The sequence below is a fragment of the Engystomops pustulosus genome, chromosome 7, assembly GCF_040894005.1.
Source record: "Engystomops pustulosus chromosome 7, aEngPut4.maternal, whole genome shotgun sequence".
NCBI lineage: Eukaryota > Metazoa > Chordata > Amphibia > Anura > Leptodactylidae > Engystomops > Engystomops pustulosus.
The window spans coordinates 132,934,967-132,959,211 of NC_092417.1; the positions used below are offsets into that span (position 1 = coordinate 132,934,967).

The 24,245-nt window shown below is 41.1% G+C and overlaps 2 protein-coding genes across 3 annotated transcripts in view; one reads left to right on the forward strand and one right to left on the reverse strand.

The window, feature by feature from the left end:
• CNIH2 (cornichon family AMPA receptor auxiliary protein 2) overlaps window positions 1–6,635 on the reverse strand; it is an 83,359-nt gene extending 76,724 nt beyond the window's left edge. The window contains exons 1-2 of one of the 2 annotated variants that reach the window (XM_072117862.1): window positions 6,557–6,635; window positions 5,645–5,789 (exon numbers count right to left, since the gene is read on the reverse strand). In XM_072117862.1, the coding sequence (XP_071973963.1) occupies window positions 5,645–5,713 (69 nt within the window). In that variant the 5' untranslated portion in view covers window positions 5,714–5,789; window positions 6,557–6,635. The remainder of the gene's footprint in view (window positions 1–5,644; window positions 5,790–6,556) is intronic. The other variant, XM_072117858.1, reaches the window with a different exon arrangement.
• Window positions 6,603–22,763, forward strand: SF3B2 (splicing factor 3b subunit 2). Its single transcript, XM_072117855.1, has 21 exons — window positions 6,603–6,727; window positions 8,977–9,014; window positions 9,616–9,663; window positions 12,699–12,848; window positions 12,934–12,982; window positions 13,062–13,147; window positions 13,259–13,361; window positions 14,126–14,205; window positions 15,566–15,769; window positions 15,896–16,021; window positions 16,688–16,768; window positions 16,894–17,121; window positions 17,898–18,047; window positions 19,355–19,444; window positions 19,528–19,635; window positions 19,745–19,852; window positions 19,942–20,084; window positions 20,874–20,975; window positions 21,113–21,212; window positions 21,822–22,007; window positions 22,605–22,763. The coding sequence occupies exons 1-21, from the start codon at window positions 6,709–6,711 to the stop codon at window positions 22,674–22,676; spliced, it is 2,271 nt and encodes a 756-aa protein (XP_071973956.1). The 5' UTR covers window positions 6,603–6,708; the 3' UTR covers window positions 22,677–22,763.
• Window positions 22,764–24,245: the final 1,482 nt, after the last annotated feature.

Genomic DNA, 24,245 nt, shown 5'->3' on the forward strand with positions numbered 1-24,245 from the left:
CTGGCCCTTTAAATTCTTAGAGAGTAGGCGAGTGCACGCCCTAGCAGTGGGAGCGCGTGGCCTACACAGGAGACAGACCTGCAGCCTGGACGGGACCGCGATGGAGCCATCAAGACCCGGGACAGGTAAGTACTGACCCGGGGGGAGCGGGGCCGTGGCAGCAGAGCACGGGTGCCCCGTGATCCGAGACATGGATCACAGGGTCACCCGTGACAAGCACTATCCCTTAGGTCAGTGATGGCGAACCTTTTAGAGACGGAGTGCCCAAACTACAACCAAAACCCACTTATTTACCGTGAAGTGCCAATGTGCCATTTTAAGCAGTAACTTATTGCTATCTATTCTTCCACTTCTTTAATCGTATCGGCCATCAATACAGTTGAAAGAAGGAGGGCAAATTCAGACTATCATAGTAGCTTCTCTCCAGTGTCTCTCTGTTTAGGAAGAATGAAGGGTCCAGCAGGAGGACCTCCAAAGGAAATTAACTTCTTTTAACACCTTCTCACAAGTGTCGCTGTAAAATAGTGCTGAGCGCAGCCTCTCATAAGTTGCCTAGGACTGCAGGAAGATTTAATGGATTTGGTCCTGTTTGGTGAACACTCTGTCCTAGGCTGATGGCCTGAGTGCCCACAGAAAGGGCTCTGAGTGCCACCTCTGGCACCAGTGCCATAGGTTTGCCATCACTGCCATAGGTGGTAATAATTGACAGGATGGGCACAAAATGTAGCTTTTTGATCTCAGTTTTCACGAGTTTGTGGTGGAGAAGTGATGCCATTTTGGAAACTACCCCCTCAAAGAATTTATCTAGAGTTGTGATGATCATTTTAAACCCCAACATGCTGGCCAAAATGTAATACAAATTAAATGGTGCAGATTAAAAATTGAATTTTTTTCTCAAAAGTGCCATTATAGTGCCAAATGTATTTTTCCCAACTCATGCCACTGGGAACAAACATGTCAAAAATCATTATGCGGCTTATCCCGGTTATGGCAATACACCAAATGTGGCAATAATCTACAGGATGGGCACACGCAGGGCTCAGCAGGGAACAAGCAGAATTTTAGGTTTTGGAGCTTTGTTTTTACTAGACTAGTGTTGGGGTACCCCTGAGTTACCAATACAATAAACAAAAAAGAAAAGTAACCCCGTTTTAGGAAAAGGCACCCCTCAAAAAATGTATCTAGGGTAATATGAGCATTTTAACCTCTAAGATGCAGGATCAAATGTAATACAAAGTGAATGGTGCAGAGTAAAAATTGCATTGCAATTTCTCTAAAGTACCATAGAAGTGACAAATGAAATCAGCCCAACTATCATTCTGCAATCTCCAATCCCAGGGTGTCCATTTTGGGGGATCCGTATACCCCAAATTGCAGTTATTTTTGTTGCTGAAGTTACTAGCAAGAACTCTGTGTAAAATCCACATAGTTTATGGAGTGACTTTTGCTGCAATCCCAGGGTGTCCGTTTTGGGGGATCTGTATACCACAAATTGCAGGTTTTTTTGGTAAAGACATAATATTTTCAGGATGCATGTGGCATCTTAATCTTCAAATTTAAATTAAAAATTTTAACTTCAAATTCATTTCAAAATTTGAATTCATTTCATTTCAAATTCATCATTGTGCAACACAGTCACCTATCATGTTGCTGCCACCTCCAGAATTTGTCATTCTGCCACTCTCTGACCTCATGCTGCTGCTGCCACCTGCAGAATTTGTCATTGTGCCACTCTCTGACCTCATGCTGCTGCCACCTTTGCAGTTCTTTTTTGGCAAACACATAATATTTTCAGGGGAATTGTAATGAATAATGCATGTGGCGTCTCTAATCTTCAAATTCAAATTTAATATTTCAACTTCCAATTCATTTCAAACTTCAAATTCATTTCAAACCTCGTCATTGTGCCACTCTGTGGCCTATAATGTTGCTGCCACCTAAAGAATTTGTCATTGTGCCACTCTCTGACCTCATGCTGCTGCTGCTGCCACCTCCACACTTTGTCATTGTGCCACTATGTGGAGTACCATGTTGCTGCCAGCTCCATAATTTGTCATTGTGCCACTTTCTGGCCTCGTGCTGCTACTGCCACCTCCAGAATTTGTCATTGTCCCACTCTCTGACCTCCTGCTGCTGCTGCCACCTCCACACTTTGTCATTGTGCCAATATGTGGCATACCAAGTTGCTGCCACCTCCAGAATTTGTCATTATGCCACTCTCTGACCTCACGCTGCTGCTGCCAGCTCCACACTTTGTCATTGTGCCATTATGTGGCCTATCATGTTGCTGCCAGCTCCAGAATTTGTCATTGTGCCAATCTGTGACCTCATGATGCTGCTGCCAGCTCCAGAATTTGTTACTGTGCCACTCTCTGACCTCATGCTGCTGCTGCTGCCACCTCCACACTTTGTCATTGTGCCACTCTGTGGTCTACCATGTTGCTGCCAGCTCCAGTATTTGTCATTGTGCAACTCTGCAGCCTACTCATGCTGCTGCCAACTGACCTCTGTCTCCTTGGAACACCCTGTGATTTCCATAATGCTGTTTTCACCCTCCACCACTCTATGACGTTGCCACTATGTTTGGTTTTCCCCTTCATTTCATCTGTCAGAAGGAATGAAAAGCTCCGGATTGATAGTCAAAAGCAGGAGTGGATACAGAACACAGAGGACATGCAAGTATCCCATTTACTGGTCATCTATGTTTTGGATTCACTCCTGTTTGTTTTTGGCTTTAGCAATACTGATGGATTATTGACCGCTTGAAAGGAGACACTGACGGTCAAAATGAGGGCAAAATGATCAGTGACGTCAATGCAAAATGATTGCAGACACCCCCTCCACTCTTTTGGTCCCGTGATGTCATTGGATATCGATTTCTTCCCATCCTGCCGAGCTGACACCCTGACACAGATGCTGGAAGCGCCTGGGTCTGATATATCAGAGCGCTAACAAGTTATGAATTGGGAAGCTTAGGGGCTTTTTTTTTTTTTTTTTTTAAATGTTGTATGGTCCAAATGAAATCCCCTTTTTTCCTTGGGTGGTACAGTCGCAGGGATACCAAATTTATACAGCTTATATTGCATTTATGCTAGCCATTTTACTAGACATATGCTGAGGCTAGTAACTTCATACTTCAGTGTATGGAAGTGTGTAAGAAGTAATTTTTTGCAGGACGAGCTCACGTTTTCATAGCTACCTTTTTGGGGACATTTTAATAACAAAATGATGGGGGATGCGGACAGTTGGACGTTTTTTTCCATTATCGGGGTGCATTAACGGCATTATAATTGTTTTTATATTATGGTAGAATGGGCATTTTGGTATTGTCATGTTTATATTTGTATATTTATTTTTAATCAGGTTCTAGGTAAATGGGGATGAAACATGTTTTAGACATTTTGCAACACATACAATTTTTAATAGAAAGTGATCAAAAGGTTGTAGAGTTCTCAGAGTGGTATCAATGGAGACCCAGCTCTGTATGCCAAAGTATAAAAAATGTTACTTTTAACTGATTATTAATTTTGTATGAAGACAAAATAAAACTACGGTAAGCATAATGATTGTACACAAAAAAAGTCATTTAGACCTCACGGCCAAAGTCATAAAAAAAGATTTGATAATAAAATGGCACAACTCCAGGTTTTTTGGTCAAAACTATAGGTTTTTGGGTTAATTCCACCACATTTGGGAATATTTTACAGAATTTCAGTACATTGCACAGAAGATTTAGTTTTGTTTTTTGAATACAGCAAGTAAAAATGGAAATAAAATCAGAAAAAAGCAGCTGATATAAGATTGAGGACGCGTTCACACGATGCATTGCGTCGCATGTTTTACGCGTTTTTGACACATTCAAAAGGCTTTAGCCTTGATCACATGCTGAAGTTACATTGCATTTTAACAAATTCAGTGGAAACGCAATGTAACCTTAGCATGTAATCAATGCTAAAGCCTTTTGAATGCATCAAAAACGCATCAAAAAAAGTGACACAGCACACCGTGTGCAGCCACACATTGTTTTTCAGATGCAGTTTTTGAAGCCAAAAGCAAGTGTGGATCATAATGGGTGAGAATATATCATTAAGAAGTGCAAGTTCAATAGAGATGAAAGGGGGGGGGGGCGCTGCTCCGGTTATAATCTCCCTTATGGGCTATTTTGCCTGAGAATGGAGAGAGATTGCTGGGGCGAATGACCAATAAATACGTTGTGGTGCTCTAGCTCTCATAGTCCATAAGAAGGCAACATTAAATTTGTAGAGAGAAAAAGCAGGACTAAGCGCTCAGTTAGCGCGAAACGGGCCGTCGCCTCAAGTGGGCTCCTGCGTGTTTTCCTCTTCCCTGCATCATGTTTTTAACACGGTTGGAATAAACGGTCTGAAAATTTTACATGGTGAGTGCCAGCTTCTTTTTCTCTCTACAAAAATATCATTAAGAAGTGCTACTCCTCCTCTTTTATCAATCCATTCCTGGTTTGGACTTCAAAAACTGCATCTGGAAAATTGAATGTGTGGACGCACCCTTATGCCTATTGTACACAAACTTCTTTTCCCCAGACAGCTAGGGACTTTGACAAGTTTTTGACTTGTGTTTTTGGGGCATTTTTGCTTGTTTTCTCAGCCTTTTTTTTGCAGATCCACACATAAGGATGACACAAAGACCGTTTTTGCGGACCTGCCAAATACTAAAAAGGCTGCTAAATGATGCAGGCCTGGCAACGGATCAACAAATACAGATGGCACACGGATGACATTTGTATTTTTTGACAGCCCCACAGACTTCTATAGGAGGGCAGAACTGCAAACACAGCTAAGAATATCCTGACATATCCTCAGTTTTTTTTTTTAATGGAGAGTAGTCTCATACACAGGGTTATGAAATTTTCAGCTGTGTGCATAAGCCAATAGGAATACATGGGGAGGTAAGTTACCCACAGAACACAAAGGGGGACATTTACATGAGGTGTCGGAGTCTGCATTGGCTTTGTTACCGATCTGCTCTCAGAGAGAAGATACACATTTAATATTGTAGAGCTGTGCAGATACATTTCTGGTGCCAAGACCATTTTCTGTCCCTGGGACCAAAATATGTCCCGAGCACCAGAAATGTGTCCAACAGTCGGAGACCAGGCAACAATGCAATAGCACTGATTTGTGTCCCTGCTAGACCAAATTTCTTTTGGTCTACTTTCCTCCGGTTTACAGCGCCCAAAAATGGCCGTGACACAAATTAATTGAGTCTGAGTTTCCACTCCGCCAAAGCCACGCCCCCTTTTTGGAGAAGAGTCGGAGCAGACGGAAAAAGTAATTTTTTCTGGCACTAATAAATAGGTTGTAGAGCAGAACATGCGGTGAGAGCGCCAAAACTGATGGAAATACCATAGTAAATGTCCCCCAAAGACTTTTCTGTGCAAGAGGCTTAGGGCACAGTCAAACAATGGGGCTTATTTACTAATGGTCCCGCGGCCGCCTTTTCCTGGGGTTTCCTGACTTTTCGGGGATTGCACCAGGGATTGTGTCGCACACAATCGGATTGTGACGCAATCACCACAGCTTTTACGCAACACAAATCGGGGGCGGGCCGTTGGAGGATCAAACGGCGGATTTAACATTTAAATTTGTGTCGCAAGCCATGCACTTACCTGAGCGGAGAGCGACACATGAAGGATTTCGGGTGCAGGATCATGGCAGATGTGCATTCCGGCGGACATTGGGGATCACGACTCGGACAGGTAAGTAAATGCGCCCCATTGCGTTTTGGTTGTATTTTGAAATGCATTCCTACAGCTGAGGAGAGATGATTTGCCCAATTACATTACTGTAACATGTGAATTTACAAAACGCATTGTAAACGCTCTGTGTCCTAATTTCTAACACTGGTTGTATGCATTGGAGAAAGGACACAGGCAGTAACCACCCATAATCCTGGGTGCTCTCCTGCTTCTGGCGCAGCTCTTCTCTGGGTCCTGATGCCCGCACATACAACCAGAGTGGGACACAGAGCAGCTCATGGAGGGGACAAGGGCATGATGTAATACTGTATATAGGGATGTAATACTGTAAATAGGGATGTAATACTATATATAAGAATGTATTATAGCTATTGGGGGTCACAGTAGGAAAGCACGCTGCTGGAGATGCATTCCTACTACATCAAATTGATCACAGGTTAGATGTAGTATTACTATGGTGTACACATTTATTTCTGATGGGCCTATGTGTTACACTAGGATACTAGTCTGTTGTGCTAGTAGTGGGGACCATGTATATAGCACTATTACAGTATGTGGCACAGTAAAGGGGTAGCAGTAGAATGAACCAGGGTGGAAGAGATATATCATCTGTGTGCAAATGCTACAGACAATCTGTGGTCGCCAGATGTAATAATTATGGATTTTCCTGTAACTACTGTTATATACGTGGCCCACGCGGGTGGTGTTGTCTCCCTTAAAAGACAGAGACTGTGCATCCAAAAACGGGAGACACGGAATGGATCTGATGGATATTCCATTCAATATGTCCTGCGGAACTAGTGAGGTCACCAGATAACGTACCGATAATGGTGATATTAACTAGTGTTGCCCTCAATAAACATGGCCGCCACGCACTCCACCACACACGGAGGCGCCGCCTCTTCCGCTGGTCGCTTTCGATGACGTAGATTTCGCGACTCTGCTCACAGAAACGACACAGGTAAAGCCGAAACATGGCGGAAATCACAGACGGTGAGTAAAATAGAGGGATCGAGGGGTTTCATACGGTTTTCCGCCGTAGAATGGACATTTTAGCTCTTTGCACGTGATCGCTGGTTTGGGGCTGCAGGGAGGAAACGCGCGGATGATAGGAGAGAGCATGGCGGCTGCCGGACACATCTATCCATCCATTCAGCAGGAGGCCGCCGGTCACTTAGCTGACTTGTGTTACAGACCAGGGCACCTTTCCCCTCTCCCGCCCCTGGCAGATGTAAATTCGTGGAGGGGCCAGCAGTGAGACCTACTAGCCCCTATGTGCTGCTCTATTCTGGTGAAGGCACAATTTCTTCCAGCTCCTCAGTGTCTTACTCATCAGCCCTTGTTCACACCGCAGAGTTGAGGTGAATTTTGAGTTGGTTATCTAATGCAAAACACCCCTAATGTCTGGATATGTGCATCCACTGCTGTGGTTTTTGCCTTCCTTCAAAATGAATTGGAGACAGGATTTTAGTAGTGGTTGGCCTCCAAAACCTGCAATGTAAACATATCCGAAGTGGTAATGATCCCTTATAGCCCCTGCATCAGCTTCCATCACTCAGTGTAATGTAACTGATCGTTCCAAATTACTTATATAAGTATTTGATGAATCTGTATTGGAATTCCTTCAATATACCGAGTGAAGTGCAAATGACAATTCATTATTTTAGAACTCAGGAAACCAATCACATGGAAATCCATGTGTAGGTTTCAGATTAGCATCAGGATAAGGCAGGAATGTGCATGATATTTCACTATGATGCAAGGACTCCCATCTTCTGCACTGTGTTCCTCAGACTGAGCAGGTTCATGTGCATTGGGTTTAAGAAAGATCAAAATGGAAATCCCTGGCAGTGCCTTGTGCTTAGTCTAACAAAATCTAATTTGGGAAACTTGGATGCGGCTTGTAGTTAGGGGCATCAATTTAGCGTATTGGCTGTTCAGATATCAAAATGTCCATGTCGCATGAGCAGAGTCTGGATAGAAACGTCGGGTCCACTCGTTTACTTACAGTACATGCACAGCCATTGCTTGTAATGTGCCATTATGGACTTTCCAGCGGTTATTTATCTGTTGTGTTAAGAAGTTACAAATCAGAATTGGGCAGCTTTAAAATAAACCTATGTTGCACATAGGTCAGGACCCGGGATGGCATATGTTCGGCTAGGGAGGTGCGTACTCGTCACCCGTGTGTCCTCTATAAGGAGACATGCTACCGAGCCAGACATTGGTGGGGCGCAATTGTCAGTTGCCTTGAACCCCCAGGTCAAACTCCCAGACCTGTCTTTAGGACAGGACAATTTGTTGCGTAGAAAATAGGCCCTCACACAGCTCTGTACACAGAAAATTTTAAGTTATGGATTTTTGAGGATGGGGAGCAAAAAAAATGGAAGCCGCATATTGATAATAATAATCATAATATTATACTTGCGATGTTATTAGAAAGTACACTATTGCAAAATGATCACCTAAAGATGAAAACTAGCTGAATCCTGCCGTGTCTCCATAGAGTCCATGGAGCAGATGTTCTATTCTTTGATCAGTCACTTGTGCTATAATGGAAAACCAAGTTGATGGGTAGTTGTGCAATCAAGCGTCTGCCTATGTATTTTACCGAGGCAAAGTTAAAACTGTTTCCAAAATGCAGCCCTTTCATTCTATGAGTGTAGTGGGGTTTCCAAACCCCTCTCCCCGCTACCTTGAGATTTTTTTTTTTTACAATGTTGGACAACCCCTTTAACTATTATCTCTAGGATTGAATGTTCTTATAATTGGGGTGGGGGGGGGGGCTGTTCTATACACCTAATTGATGGAGGGTTGAGTCCAGCACTGGTCCTGCTTCTTCATTCGCTGCCTGAGAGTGACCCGTAGCTGAGCGTTGAGTCCCAGGGCTCTGAGCCCCACCAGATCAGATTCTACAACCTATCCTGTAGTCCAATCTACAGGATAGGTTGTAGAATCTGATCTGGTGGGGCTCAGAGCCCTGGGACTCAACGCTCAGCTACGGGTCACTCTCAGACAGCGAATGACATAACTGGACATAACATAACTGTTATGTCCAATCATAACAGTTAAACATGGTATAACATCCCTGTAGAGAGATCCTGTAGTGAATAACATTTACCCTGTGTAATAGGAGAAAAAGACAACACTTCAGTTAGTAAAAGCTGGTGTTTTGTCACAGTGAGTCTGTATTGAGGATGTTGATGTGTTCTGTCTATAGTAACGTTCATGTCTTATTTCAGGTAACAGAGATGATGCCACTGAGCATACAGCAGCACAGGTAATATACATATTTGAAAGCTTCATAAATGATACCTTACAATGAATTGTTCCATTACATGATGCACATTGTATGTATTCATTTAGCATACCTGAGCTATTTCAGGGCTATTACAGTAGCATTGAAATATATGGCAGGATCCACCAGACCCCTAGGGTTCATGTGCCGAAGGGGGTCTAAAATTACAGTAATTTTTTTTTTTTTTTAAAAATCAAACTTATTGGGCTCTCCTTGCCTTAGAACGCCCCATGCTGTGGTTGATATTATTCGCCAAACTTTAAGAGAATCGGTTACTGATGTACGTGTCTGCAAGGGCATTAGTTACAGTGGAAGGAACGATCTGAGGCTAGGAGACTTCATTGCTAAATTCTGCGTCTTTGACTTTATACAACAAGTTGACATCTCAATTCAAAGTACAATTTTTGGAAAATGCCACCACACAGGTCCAAAAGAGGAAGCATGAACTGGAGTGTGTCAGACTACTTCCAACAAACTGATAGCAGTTTCTGCATAATTATGGAATCATGGAGCAAATAAAGCACATCCTGTTATTGATAATTTATTTGGTTTCATTTTTGTTACATTTATTTTATCGTTTTAGGCTCATGATGATGGGGACATGTCTGCCACAAACTCCAGACTGGCCCAGGTAAGAATTATAATGCCAATTGTAATCTCCTGCAATGGTTTTCAGTTCTGTCTTTTAAGCAGTTTTTTTGTTATTGGAGCCCCTGTATGTTACCAGTCTGAATAATCAGTGTTTTTAGTTGTACATACTTGGATGATACCAGAAAAAAGCAGTGTGCTACATGGTTTTGCTCATTATGCTAAATTTTGCTGAATAAGGGACCCCAGGAAGTAACCAGCATTGCTGCCTAGAAAATGGGATTTTCCAACATTAACATTTTGGATTATGCACAGGGATGTTTTGCTCTTTGTGGGACTCCCACAGGTTTCAAGAGCTAGCATCTCACAACTCCAGTTCTGCCAGGTAAGACAAATGTGAATTAAAGATAGGCACATTGGAGGCTCTCATTCCCTCACTACCTGATTGAGACTGGGGGGTGGCTCAGGAGGCTTACACCTCAGTATCACCGGCAGCCAATAATAAGTTGATTCAGTTGTTTAACATCCATCGATGCCATATAACTCTAAATGCCACAGATGTCAGGTAGACCGAGCTGATTTCATCCACCTTATATGGGCTTGTGAATAACTAGCCGGATTCTGGAGAGAAGTAGTTTCTCTGCTGTCTAATGTCCTGAATAAACCGGTCACTACCTCGCCGGCCCTATGCCTGTTGGGAATTGCCCGGGAGGAAGACTTTTCCTATTATGAAAGTATTTTTCTGAAGGAAGCTCTGTTCTAGGCCATTGCTATACGCTGGATGGAGAGCTTTCCTACTGTCTCTGTGTAAGAAATCGGTTAATTTGACTCTACCATACGAAAATATAGTTTACAAACACTGCGGCTGGATACGTTTCTGAGATTGTGGGGGCCCTGGTGCTCTTCCCCAAATACCCTTTTTAAAGGGAACCTACCACCACGAATCTACCTATAAAGGTAGATCGGGTGGAAGGTGGATCAATAAAGGCTAATCCTCACGTCCCTGCACTGTTTCGATAACTTTTATTAGATTTATATGCAAATTTTCTTATGCGGGTACTGGGGCGTGGAGTAGCCGCATCTGAGGTTACACGGCGCGGCTACTCCACGCCCCGGTAGCCTCTCTTCTCCTCCTACTCACAATCTTTGGCGCACAGCTCCTCGAAGCTGCGCGCCCTTGTCCGACGAACCTGCCGTCTGCGCATGCGTAGAACAGCAGGCCCGCGTCTGTGCAGCTTCGGCTTCGGAGCAGTGATCGCTTAGGTAGATTCGTGGTGGTAGGTTTCTTTTAATGTCCCAAGTCTCAGAGAGTCTCTCACCCCTTTTGAATGAGTATACCATGATTTTTATAACTTGATACAAAATAATGGTAATGACGAATAACCCTCCTGTACTCCTCTGCACATTGCTGACAGGAGGGATTCCTCAATTTGCAGTGGAAAGATGGCTTAATAGCTCGTTGCCTAACCCTAGTTGCTACTATAACTGTATTACTTGCCTGTCACCACTCGACCAGGATGGATATTGTTTAACCCCTTCCCGGCGAGCACAGTAATAGTATGGCACGCGTCGGGTGCATGGAGAGTCTTCACGGGCTCAGCCCTCTCCATAGTCATTAAGTCTTTGCTGCATATTACAGCAAACACTTACCGGTAACACCCGCTTTGTCAGCGGCTTCAAAAAGATGGCGGCGCATTGGTGCCTCCATCTTGGTGAGGATTGTCTCTCCTCGTGATGTCACTGGGGGGCGGAGATCAATTGCTATGACAGCCTCAGGTCTTACGAAGACCCGAAGCTGTCTCTATTTTTTACCCATCCATTACAATGTGCGACTTGCACATTGTAATAAATGAGGAGGAAAATCCCCATATACTGCCATACTGCAGTATGGCAGTATATGGTAGCATCGATCAGACAACCTACGGTTAAAGTACCCTAGGGGGTCTGAAAAATAGTAAAAGTAAAAATTAAAAAAAAAGCAAAAAAATTATAATTAAAAAACCTAAAAATTCAAATCGCCCCTATATAACTGTATTACTTGCCTGTCACCACTCGACCAGGATGGATATTGTTTAACCCCTTCCCGGCGAGCACAGTAATAGTATGGCACGCGTCGGGTGCATGGAGAGTCTTCACGGGCTCAGCCCTCTCCATAGTCATTAAGTCTTTGCTGCATATTACAGCAAACACTTACCGGTAACACCCGCTTTGTCAGCGGCTTCAAAAAGATGGCGGCGCATTGGTGCCTCCATCTTGGTGAGGATTGTCTCTCCTCGTGATGTCACTGGGGGGCGGAGATCAATTGCTATGACAGCCTCAGGTCTTACGAAGACCCGAAGCTGTCTCTATTTTTTACCCATCCATTACAATGTGCGACTTGCACATTGTAATAAATGAGGAGGAAAATCCCCATATACTGCCATACTGCAGTATGGCAGTATATGGTAGCATCGATCAGACAACCTACGGTTAAAGTACCCTAGGGGGTCTGAAAAATAGTAAAAGTAAAAATTAAAAAAAAAGCAAAAAAATTATAATTAAAAAACCTAAAAATTCAAATCGCCCCTTTCCCTAGAAGTCATATTAATATAAACTGTAAAAATCAGAAACACATTAGCGAACGCCGTGTCCTAAAATGCCGATCTATCAAAATATAATAACATTTTTTCAATGTGTTTAACCCTGTAATGGAAAATAGCGCTCAAAGTCGAAAAAGTTATTAGTGCCAGAAGAAGCGCCAAATAATATTTTGTAAAGGAGGCTTTAATTTTTGTAAATGTATGAAAACTTATACAAATTTGTTATCCTCATTATTGTACCCACCCAAACAATAAAGTAGACAGTTCTCCAGGGGATTTTCAAGGATTCCTTAAACCCATTGAAGTAAACATACAGGCATGGCTGCCTCCTTGTTACATCCAAGCGCCAATGTTCATGTACACAGACAAATAGTGGCATCCAGTTTAAACATTTTATTATTTTTTCTGCTCAATGTTTGCCATTGTTAAGAACCAAATTTGGTTGTTTTTGTCATCGCATCCAAGTCTAATTGCTCCCTATTGTTCCTCTGTTTGACAGATGGCCGGAATGCCACTATCCAGTTTGCCAGCACCGCCTCCACCACCTCCAACCATGGGCATTGGATTTCCGCTTGGGCTTAATTCTCGAATGATGCCTGACCAAGAAAACAAGCCACCAGTTTCTCAGCAAAATGATGGACTTCCTAAGGTTTGTTTTTAATATCACAATTTATTCTATAGTGCTCTTTTCTTTCATGATAACCTCATTTGTTGGTGATCGTTCTATTTTTAAGGCAACGCTCCTTGACCCGGAAACCACTCGCTCCCTCCTCCTTCCTAGAGGTAATGTCAGTGACACTTGTCCTAGATTTGTGTATATTTTCCTCATGTACTATGTAGTTAGATTTCTCTTTATCTATAGGTAACCTTCCCATTGCTACGACTATTCCGCCGCTTATGCCCTCCATTACTCGTCCACGTGCTAATCTGTCTGATGAATCCAAAGAGGTAAGACCTTCTATATTTTGGCTTTATCCTCTATTGTAAACCACTTTTACCATTCCTATATCCTCCTGGTAATAAACTAAATTTGTATGTCTGTAAATTGAATTATTGTAGTTTGAGGATTCGTCCGCTGGTCCTAAGATTCCACAAGTCCTTGAGAAAATTCTTCAGCTTAAAGAAATAAGACAAGAAGAGATGATCATGCCAGTGACCACAGGTAATATGGTAAACCCTCTGAAAAGAGTGGGTTAGGCCCCGTTGTGGGGGCATATATCTGGCCGTAGATTTTTGCAAATATATGTCCTGATAGATGGCTATAGCCATCTGGCAGCGGTATGGCACCATACCGCACTGTACACAGGGAAAAGATAGAGCATGCTCTATCTTTTGCCTTGTGTATGGCTGTGCGGCAGTTTTCTATGTGGAGGGGAGGGGTGAGCAGCACTCGCCAATGTGTGCTCGCCCGGGCAAGTACACGTTCTGTTACATTCATGTGAAACGTAGCCTTACTCGGGTGTATCCAGTTTCATTTGTTGCATTCTTATCCATTCATTTAAACAGCCCATACAAGGGAAAGCAAAAGTTGAACACCACTTTCCCTTGTGATATCAACCGATTGGTTGATCTCCTAATTCTTAAATGGTATCAATAAAGCTCTCAGCTTACCCTGCACAAAACTCCATACACCGAAGTGTGAAATAGATGTCTGTATATGGCAGTACAAATACTAAAGGAAGTTTGTGTTTTGGACCGATCAGTGACATTAGAACAAAAATGTGAAAACTAAAAGGTGTTCTAGAAAGGATTAAGATTGGAGACTATTAAAAAATGTAGTGCAAATAACTGGTCATTGTCATAACTGGAGGTGTTGGGCATTTAGGATGTAGATGAAATGCAAGTCCTGATAATTACACCATCTATTATTATTTTTCTAAATCCGGCATCATGCTTGTTTTAATAAATGTTTCCTTTATGTTTTAGAAGAGGAAGATTATGATGATCCCCGTCAGATTTATACTGCATCTGAGACAGAGGAGGAGACGACTGGACCAAAGAAGGAGGTATGTAAAGAGTAGATGAAGGAATAATCGGCTAAGGCTCGATTGAAACATGGGGTGAATATTCTGCTGTTCTATCAGCTAAACACCCTATTCACGTGTCCATGATCTGGGCGTACAAGCGCTGATAAATCTTCCCCCATATATTGAAAAAAGAATTAGATTACCTAATGGCACAATTCCATTAAAATGACTGTTTTTATTTCTGATTTAACTTGCTATACTTTTAGTAAAGTCGGGTTGCACCGATAAGAGAATTTTGAGTTTGATACGATATCTGGAGTAGTATTGCAATACTTGATACTGATAAAATACTTTTGTAAATATATACAGTGTTATAAAAATGAAAAGAAAGCAAATGTGTATGGATATCAAATAACAAACTTTATTGAGAAATTTAAAAAAAAAAACAATTAAAAACCCGAACCGGGTATGCATCAAGTCTCCCCAAGCCCAGAACAACTATTATTTGCCACTATTATTGCTATATTATTATTTGCCATTATTATTTGCCACTTATTTGCTCTGGGCTTGGGGAGACTTTTGATGAATACCCGGTTTGGGTTTTTAATTGTTTTTAAAACATTTTTTTTTTCTCCATAAAGTTTATTTGATATCCATACACATTCGCTTTCTTTTCATTTTTATAGTATAATTTTGGATGTGTGATTTATTACTAACATATAGATGGTTACCCCACTTTATGCTACTCTGTATATACAGTGTTGTTATGTTACTACAAGGCAATGGGGCATGGCAAGTTAAGAGGTTTTGCTGTATGACTGTGAAGGAGCTATTGCTGCCATAGTCCCTTCACAGACCGTTGCATAAAACACTGCAGCATCAGTTTAACCTATTCAGGCCAGGTCCCAGACTCTACTAGTACAGAAGCACAGCAAGCCACACAGGATTGCGGTTAAGTCATGTGCCATGTGCCACAGAGTTCAGGGGGGCATAAAAAAGGCACTGAAGGTAGGAGCACCTATAACTACATTTACCTCGAGCCACAGAAAACACTTGTGTCCCCCACAAGTGGGATGTCTTTGATTGGTGGAGCAGTGAAAACGTGCTCAGAATAGAACCACAGGAAATCCTGGTAGTAACAATTATTGACTGTTTTAGAACCAAAAAGTTGCATTGTGCAACCCTATCCTGCACTGCTGTACATACCAATAAAGTGCTGTACTCATCCATCATTTTTTCCATTTGTTTGTAATGTCTAACTGTGCACATTGAGGTTTATTGAATTGTAAAGTGTTATGGAATATGGTAGCCCGTTACAGATTACTTAGAATCTTCATTTATAAAGGTGATCAGTAAATCATTGCACTCACTATATAATGCATGAAACTCTCATTTACAGAAGAAAAGTCGTAGGAGAAGGAACCGCAAGAAACGAGTGCGTAGGAGAGTAACTGGGGCAGCCACTGTTGTGGTAGATGATGTCAATGAGGCAGCAGAGGCCGATACCGCTGGAGGCAAAGTGGAAATTGAATATGTAACTGAGGAACCAGACATTTATGACCCCAACTTCATTTTCTTCAAAAGGATCTTTCAAGCATTTAAGGTGATTGCTCAGTTTTCTGTTTTGGCGCTCCTGACTTTCTGGTTGTGGTGTTCCTTAGCTTGTAGTCACTTGTAACTTAAAATGCTCAGTTTCTTCACTTCATGCTTTCTGATATTCTTTTAACAGTTGACAGATGATGTTAAGAAAGAAAAGGAGAAAGAACCAGAAAAAGTTGAGAAAGTTGAACCAGCTGCCCCTAGGAAGCGATTCGAGGAAGAACAGATGGACAGTGACAGCGACAGTGATTCGGAGGTTAGCGTATAGCTTGAAGCACAATTCCTGCTTCCTGCAAACAATTTTTTATATGAACCACAAAGCTGAAATGCATGTGCTTGAATCTGTGTACCTTTGTGTATATTATATTGATTTGAGAGCGGAGTATGTAGGGACTTGCTCTCTATTTATATTCAAGGCCCTTGGTGGAACATGTTGTGGCGACCATGCATATGGGCTAGATGAGATTCAGCCATCTGTTTCTTGGCTACTAGATACTTATGTTCACTTCTTTCTCAGGAGAACAGATTGAACCTATTCAAATGCATCATTACTTTTCTGACTTCAGATGTCAAGTCACCATTGGGCTGCCACCAAATATCTTTTTATCACTACACACACTTCAAATGAATAAGGGTTTTATTTCTTATTGTTTTGTTTTTTTAATTATGTAATGGTAACATTTATCTAACCAGTGTGTATCTTGGGAGATGGCCCTACTACTCCTTCATTGCATTGCACTCTGACTATCATGACAGAAAAATGAAATCACACAGATATTTTGTTTTTTGCATGTTTCTTTTATTGTATTACACCAGATTTGTGTACTAATGTACAACAGTTTTACACGCTAATGTACCCAGTTGACTGTACCAGATTCTACTAAGTTTATTGTTATAAGTTTAAAAAAAATTGTTATTACAGATGAAAAAGCTGGATGCGCCAAAGCTCTCCAAGAAGAAATTAAGGCGAATGAACAGGTTCACTGTAGCAGAACTAAAACAGGTAACAAACTGCAGTAGAAATTGGATGTATCTGCAGAGCAAATGGTAATGGAACTGTTGACTGACTCTAATTTCCCCAAGTTTCTTAATAATACTTTATTCATTCTTCATCTTGCCCCTTTTTAGCTGGTTTCTCGTCCAGATGTAGTGGAGATGCATGATGTTACTGCTCAAGACCCCAAACTGCTTGTTCACCTGAAAGGGACCAGAAATTCTGTTCCCGTTCCCCGTCACTGGTGCTTCAAACGCAAGTACCTGCAAGGCAAGAGAGGAATTGAGAAACCGCCCTTCCAGCTTCCTGAATTTATCAAGAGAACAGGCATCCAAGAAATGAGAGAAGCCCTCCAGGAGAAGGTCAGCAGACAATGTGCACTGGAATTCATAATCCCATTAATTGCCTACATGTCCAAATAATTAGAATATCCTACGCTAGAGGTCTCATTTCTACCTACATACCTACCTCATCCTATGAGAGAGACTTCAATACCAATCAGGATATTTATGATTTGATTCCGCTCTGTATCTTTCATCCAGCTTATCTTGCATAGAATGTAGTAAACCTCAAGCAAACCTAAGACTATAGGAATATCATTTGACCTGCCTGCCTCTGGTTTGCAGTGGTGGACTTAAAAGTAATGGGATTGACAGAAGATAAGTTTAGTCACCTTAACACTTTTAGTGTTTCTCAGAGGAATATGTGTTCTTCTAGTCTGCTCATAATTATCAGAAAATGTGTCTCTATAAGTTCTAGCCTCCACCTGTAGGTATTCAAACACTCCAACTGGATCATATGTGAAAGTTGGGGGGGGGGGGTTAGGAGACGACACGGTGACTGCAGTTGGCTTCTAAGAATGTGAAATACCCTGCTAAATTTGACGTTTTGATTGACCAAATGCTCGTCTTGCAGGTCTGGCAAGGCTTTGCCAACAGGATCTTGGATCCCCATGGTTCTTCTAAGCCATTTTAGACATTTTCTTTAATCTTTTTTGCTCCTATGACCATATTTTTGCTCCTAGCTATATAACTATAATTGCATTGCTTACGGTTTCAAGGAAGTGTAAATGAGTAAAGCATACAGTTTTTTGTTTAAATAATCCCCCCATGAATGTTAATTACTTTGCTTATCACAGGAAGAGCAAAAGACTATGAAATCAAAAATGAGAGAGAAAGTCCGCCCCAAAATGGGGAAAATTGACATAGACTACCAGAAACTTCATGATGCTTTCTTCAAATGGCAAAGCAAACCGAAACTGACTATTCATGGAGACTTGTACTATGAGGTAAGTGATAAATGGAGGACTGTAGTATCCGTGACATTTAGAGGCATGGTATTCTCTGCAGTTTTTATCACAGAAATAGTCAGCCTGGTACATGTATTGTAAATATAAATAGCTTGTTTTAGTGACACTTTCTATTCAATCCTTTAACAAAACTTAAACTTTTTTTATTATTGCAATTTTATAAAATGTAGGCTTCTAACAAAATGAATAGAAATAAAAACACAATTGGGACACTCATTTCAGATGTATAATGTGGGCTGTTATGTTCACAGATCCCCAACGTATATATTGGTCCCAATATAAACCTCAATTGTAATACTGGAATTATGGCAATGAAGACCTCAGTAACCCTAATAATAGACTGCAGTAGGAACAAACCAGGCTAGACATACTGTAAATTAAACTGGCTGATTATATTTATTTTATAAAAGGCATGAAAAATAATAAGAAAATGTATGGCACTTGCCAATTTTCCACACACAGGAATTCTTCATTTGAAAAATTAAGAGTACATATAACAAGGATGGGGTATATGTTGTGGGTATGTACTCTTGATTTTGCAAATCATTCCTGTTTTTGGAAGATTGGTGAGTGCCATCCATTTTCTTCTGACTTTTCATGCCAAGGAAGGACACTTCCATACATTACAGCAACATACCTTTTTAAACCGCATCAAGGGCAAGTGGGAGTGCCGCTATTTTTTTGTTTTTAAAATTTTATTTTATAAATGCCACAATTGGATTGCAATGTCACATTAGCCTTTCCCCCTAAGTGTACGCTCAGGCTACCATTGCAGCACAAAATACATCCATACATGCATATGCATTCTGGATAAACAAGCTAATAAGTGATCTCTAGTGGTACAGTGGTGTAATTATTTTGTTCCAGGTAAGTTTCAATCTTTAAACTTACAATAATGAAAGTGAAGTTTTATTGGTTGGTACATGGGTTTCCATGATCATAATGTCATTTTTTTTTAACAGATGTCATTACTGGCATAGGACAAAAATTTAAATTTTACATTTCAGACTTGTAAATTAATGATCATATTCTGTTGTGTTTTATAAATCCATACCTGCTATCCCTCCTGATCAGCTGTAGCAGTTCTGTATTTTGTGTGCAGGCTATGGCAGACCTCACATGAGCTAGTCTCCACTCCTGTTCTATATTGACCAGAAGTGATGTTTCTGCTCATACACTACTATTGACATATGGGTTTAACAGTTTAGGTCTTCCTATTGACGTTACAAGCAGTCCTCATGTTTTTCATGATGAAGTTCATGTATTTTATTTTCTTCAAAATGCAGGGAAAAGAATTTGAGACCCGTTTAAAGGAGAAGAAGCCAGGTGACCTTTCAGATGAGCTGAGAATAACTCTAGGAATGCCGGTGGGACCAGTAAGTAAAAGCACACGTTGCATACATATCCCTTCTACACTGCAATGCTGTAACAATGTGTACATCTATTTTTTATTTTGCAGAACTCCCATAAAGTGCCTCCACCTTGGCTTATTGCAATGCAGAGATATGGACCACCTCCTTCATATCCTAATCTTAAAATCCCAGGACTGAATTCTCCCATCCCTGATGTAAGATGATACCACCGTGCTCATTACTGGTGTTTTTAACATTTTGGATTTCAGTATGCAGACATTAACCGTGTATAATTTTTATTACATATTTATTTATTTTTAACAGGGCTGCTCTTTTGGTTATCATGCTGGTGGATGGGGGAAGCCACCTGTTGATGAAATGGGAAAACCCCTTTATGGAGATGTATTTGGTACAAATGCTACTGATTTCCAGGTATGTACCACTTACTGTAAGCCCCCCCACCCCCCATTCCATTTGTGGTTCATATGCAAAATAAATATTGATGGTATTTTTTTTATTAGAGTAAGAATGAAGAAGAAGATATAGACAGAACCCCGTGGGGTGAGCTAGAGCTCTCTGATGATGAGTCCTCCTCAGAGGAGGAAGAAGAAGAAAGCGATGAGGAGAAACCAGATGAGACTGGATTTATCACACCTGCTGATAGGTAAATCATTGGATAACATACATTTTTACAAACATTAATTTAATTTTTACAGAAGGGAAACATTATTTATACAAAGTGCTATAATCAGGAAGAAAAAGAGCAGAAAATGATAAGGGAACAGTTCTCAAAGTATATTTAAAAGTTTACTATTATCTGTAACAAACCCCCTAAATCTGATAACCCTCTATTTGCTTGAAGAAAATCTACCATCAAAATCGAGGACGATAAACAAGGCACACTTAATAGACCCAGGCACGCTGTGTTAACTCTTTTTTATTTGTTATCCATCGTCTCCTTCCTTCCTGAAATGAATGTGTAATATTATGCTAATGAACCTGAAGGGCTCTGGGGATATTACCAGAGCCCCTCAGTGCTGTAGCACATGACTCCCCCCCCCCCCCCCCCCCCTGCTCTCTCTCTGTGCTGCGGCTAGATTACACAGACAAAGTGGAGGGTGAGGGGAAACGTGTTATACTCATTGTAACAGCACTGAGTGGTTCTGCAAACAGCATAAGTTGATTTAGGAGGGAGCTGTCAGTTCTAGTTGTGTTACACTCCTCCATTCATATGCTGTTCTGCAGTATAGGGTTTAGTCTCGGCCTATAGAGGCTCATTCGCTGTGCTGCCATTGTAGATTCTTGTATCGGTTTAATCGTTCAATGAGGCTAATCCACTGTAATTATGTTTTATGCACAAATACTGTCTTTGTTTTTTTTTTTTCCTTGTACCTTATTAATCTAAACTAATTGGGCATCTGCCTGTGTCTTAATGTGTCTTGTTATTTTGCAGTGGACTTATTACGCCTGGAGGATTTTCTTCAGTCCCAGCAGGCATGGAGACTCCAGAACTTATTGAGTTGAGAAAAAAGAAGAATGAAGAGGCAATGGATGGGTAGGAGAATCTTCTGTTTATTTTATTTTTTTTTTAAATTGGCCAAATTCCATACATTTTAATGTAAATGAATACATAAAATTATTCTCTGCATGTTTGATGACTCTGGTCTCTGCCTATTTTTTTTGTTCCCCCAGTACTGAGACACCGTTGCTCTTCACTGTTCTTCCAGAGAAGAGGACCGCCACTGTTGGTGGAGCTATAATGGGATCCACACACATTTATGATATTTCATCAGTAAGTAAACTAGTTCTGGTCGAGCATGACACTTCAATAGCAAATGGCGCTTGCATGGCATCGTCTTGGTTGAGATTGTCATTAAAACACACAGCTCCGATTACTGTGCCATGACTCGACCCGCGCTCCTGTGTGACATTACATGTCGTTGGAGAGATATTTATCCACTGGAAGTAAATTGTGAAGGTTTCTATAGCATTGCAGCCAGCGGAGATGGAGATAACCGTGAGGAATTGATATAGAAAATATACAACTTTTCATCAGTTTGCAAAATATTTATTTGCCTGAAGTGCACATTCCCTTTCATGGCTTTATAACAGCCCTTGTTGACTAGTTCTCATTTTTTGGTGAAATGGGGCTCTCCGGTTGTATTGGAAGAACTGGAATGGAAACTTGACTAAAGGGTTATACCCAGGTTTTTTTTTACCATATTTTCACCGACGTTAAAGTTTTCTTGTCCATAGGTGCAAGGGCTTGGGTGTTGCCCATGTGAACTGGATATTAATGGCTAATCCCGCAGATAGGCCAACAATTTTGACTCCTGGTGAAGCCTTTTGATTGCAAGTCTCGTTACCTCAGACAACCACTGTTTGTTTTTGTTTTTTATAGGCTTTATCTCGGAGGGGTGGACCAACAGAGCCTCAAGGTGTGGAGGTGGCTCTTGCACCTGAAGAACTTGAGTTAGACCCATCAGCTATGACACAGAAGTATGAAGAGAGAGTGCGGGAAGCACAAGAACAAGTACAAAAAGAGGACTTCAGTGACATGGTGGCTGAACATGCAGCTAAACAGAAGGTATTAGTCTATTATATGAAACATTGGGTTGAATTTATCATGTACCATTCTTAAAATTCCACTCCCTTCCGCGGCCAGTGCACTTAGCCTCTTAGTATATCCAACACATGGATTCTACTTCTACACAAGGTTCTACAAAACATTGTATACTGTATAATGTACAGCATGGATTTTGTTATCAAAAATGACATGCAGTGTGAACCTAGTATCCTACTAGTGTTCTCACCTGCCCCTTTGTGGGTTCAAGATCTATTCATTTAATTCTGAATTTATAGAAAAACAAAGATCTGTGTCCCATTTTACTTGCATATCTGGAGCAAGAGCACAGCACAGAAGCTAAATAAGAAGGTTTTAAAATCCTTTTTCTATTGACCATTTCTTGATGGTTAGTTTTTGGTCTTCTTGGTATCCGATTGCAGATAGGTCAATGGAGTGAGAGGCTCCTTCTGCAGTCAGCTGTCTTACAGCCAAGGACAAAAGTTGTTTACTTTTTTTTGAAGAGGGAATTTGCAAATTTTTTTTTTTTTTTTTACATAGAATTTTCATTGATTTGTATCAGGTCACACTGATTAAATGTTTTTTTTCTTCTTAATGCAGCAAAAGAAAAGAAAGGGACAGCCACAAGACTCACGTTCAGGAGGCAAAAAATACAAGGAATTCAAGTTCTGAGAACTGTTCATGTTTTTTTTTCCCCCCTTTATCCTTTCTCAATCACATTCTTTTATTTGTAATAAAATCTGTTAAACTGTCTTGTAATGTGTTGTTTGCTCATAGACATGTTGGAAAATAGCAAAAATATTTTGGGTATTTTTTACGGTTCTATTCAACACCACCACCAACCAGTTATGTTGCTAAGGCCGTCTGAAGCTTTCTCCATTCAGTACAGATGCAGCAGGATCCTGGCTTCGTGTTACAGCCGGTCTCCTGCTGCAAAGTCCTTACTAATCAGGGCGAGCATCAATGCGTTAATGCCAGCAAAATAAAAATATACAGGCAGTCCAAGGGTTACGTACGGATAATGTTTGTTTTTTTTCTACTCTGCTGCTTAGAAATATACTGCTCTGGGTGTTGGGATGCGTGGATGAGGTGCAAATGACTAAGAAGGGTAAAATAGCTGTCACCTGTCTCTTATTGGTAGCGCGGAAAACTATCGCGTGTCGCATACGGAGTCAGAGTTCCTCACTAAAGTAAATGGACTGCTGCTAAATAAATATGCAGTGTTCCAAAAGAGGAAGAATCCTGACAAATTTGACATACTATGGAATTCATGGCTGGACCCGCCTGGATTGCCATCGCAAGCATTACTAAGAGGAAGGATTAGATTGGGGGATTATATTGATTGAAAATGGATCAGCGGGGCTGGGGAATGGCTAATATGGTTTTATTATCCCATCCTAGGATTTTTAGGGGTTTGGAGTGCTACCATGGGCTAGAAGGGTGGACTGTGGGGGTGTTCTGCTAAATGGGGAACTGTTTTGTATTGTTTATATAAAATGGAAAATCAATAAAGATATAGAAAAAAATAAGGCTATAGTAATAAATATAGAAATGTTTTTTTTAGTTAGGAAGACACCTAATGGCTGCTACGGGCTATTACAGGCCGAGCCCATATGTACAGTTTTTCGGTCATAGGAGCTATATCAACTTGGAGCTAAACTGAGTACAAGAGAATTGGAACAGTGCCAGATGTCTGAGTCCAACACTAGTTCTAAACATGATATTGGTTTCAGATCTGATCCTAGATATTGATGTTTGCTACTACAGGTTTTTGTTGAGGCCTGCACCCCCGTCCATCTTACAAAGGAATAGCAAGAAAAAAGTTTTACACAGCGCATCAAAAAGCGAAGTAAATGGCAATATAGCAATATATGGCTAGGTAACATACAAGACTGAAGTAATGAGCCTGCGGCGTCTCCTGCGTTCTGCTATGTGTTCCAAACCGGCTACTTGGATGCAATTGAGGGAGAGAAATAAAGTAGGAAGAACAAGATGCGCTTCTCAATCAGACACTTGGTTTATTTCAATGGGGCAGTACAGAATAACAGCAAAAGTTGGACTACGCGTTTCGGGGCAGACTGCACCCTTCTTCAGCTCCATATAAAGGTACACATATTCTATTAATCAGGACAATATGCAGGAAGGGAGAAAATATAGTTGCCTAAGGAAATGAGACTAAGGGAGTACCCTGATGTATGGAAGCTGGGTATGCCAATCTGCATATCTTAGTGGGTATTTAAT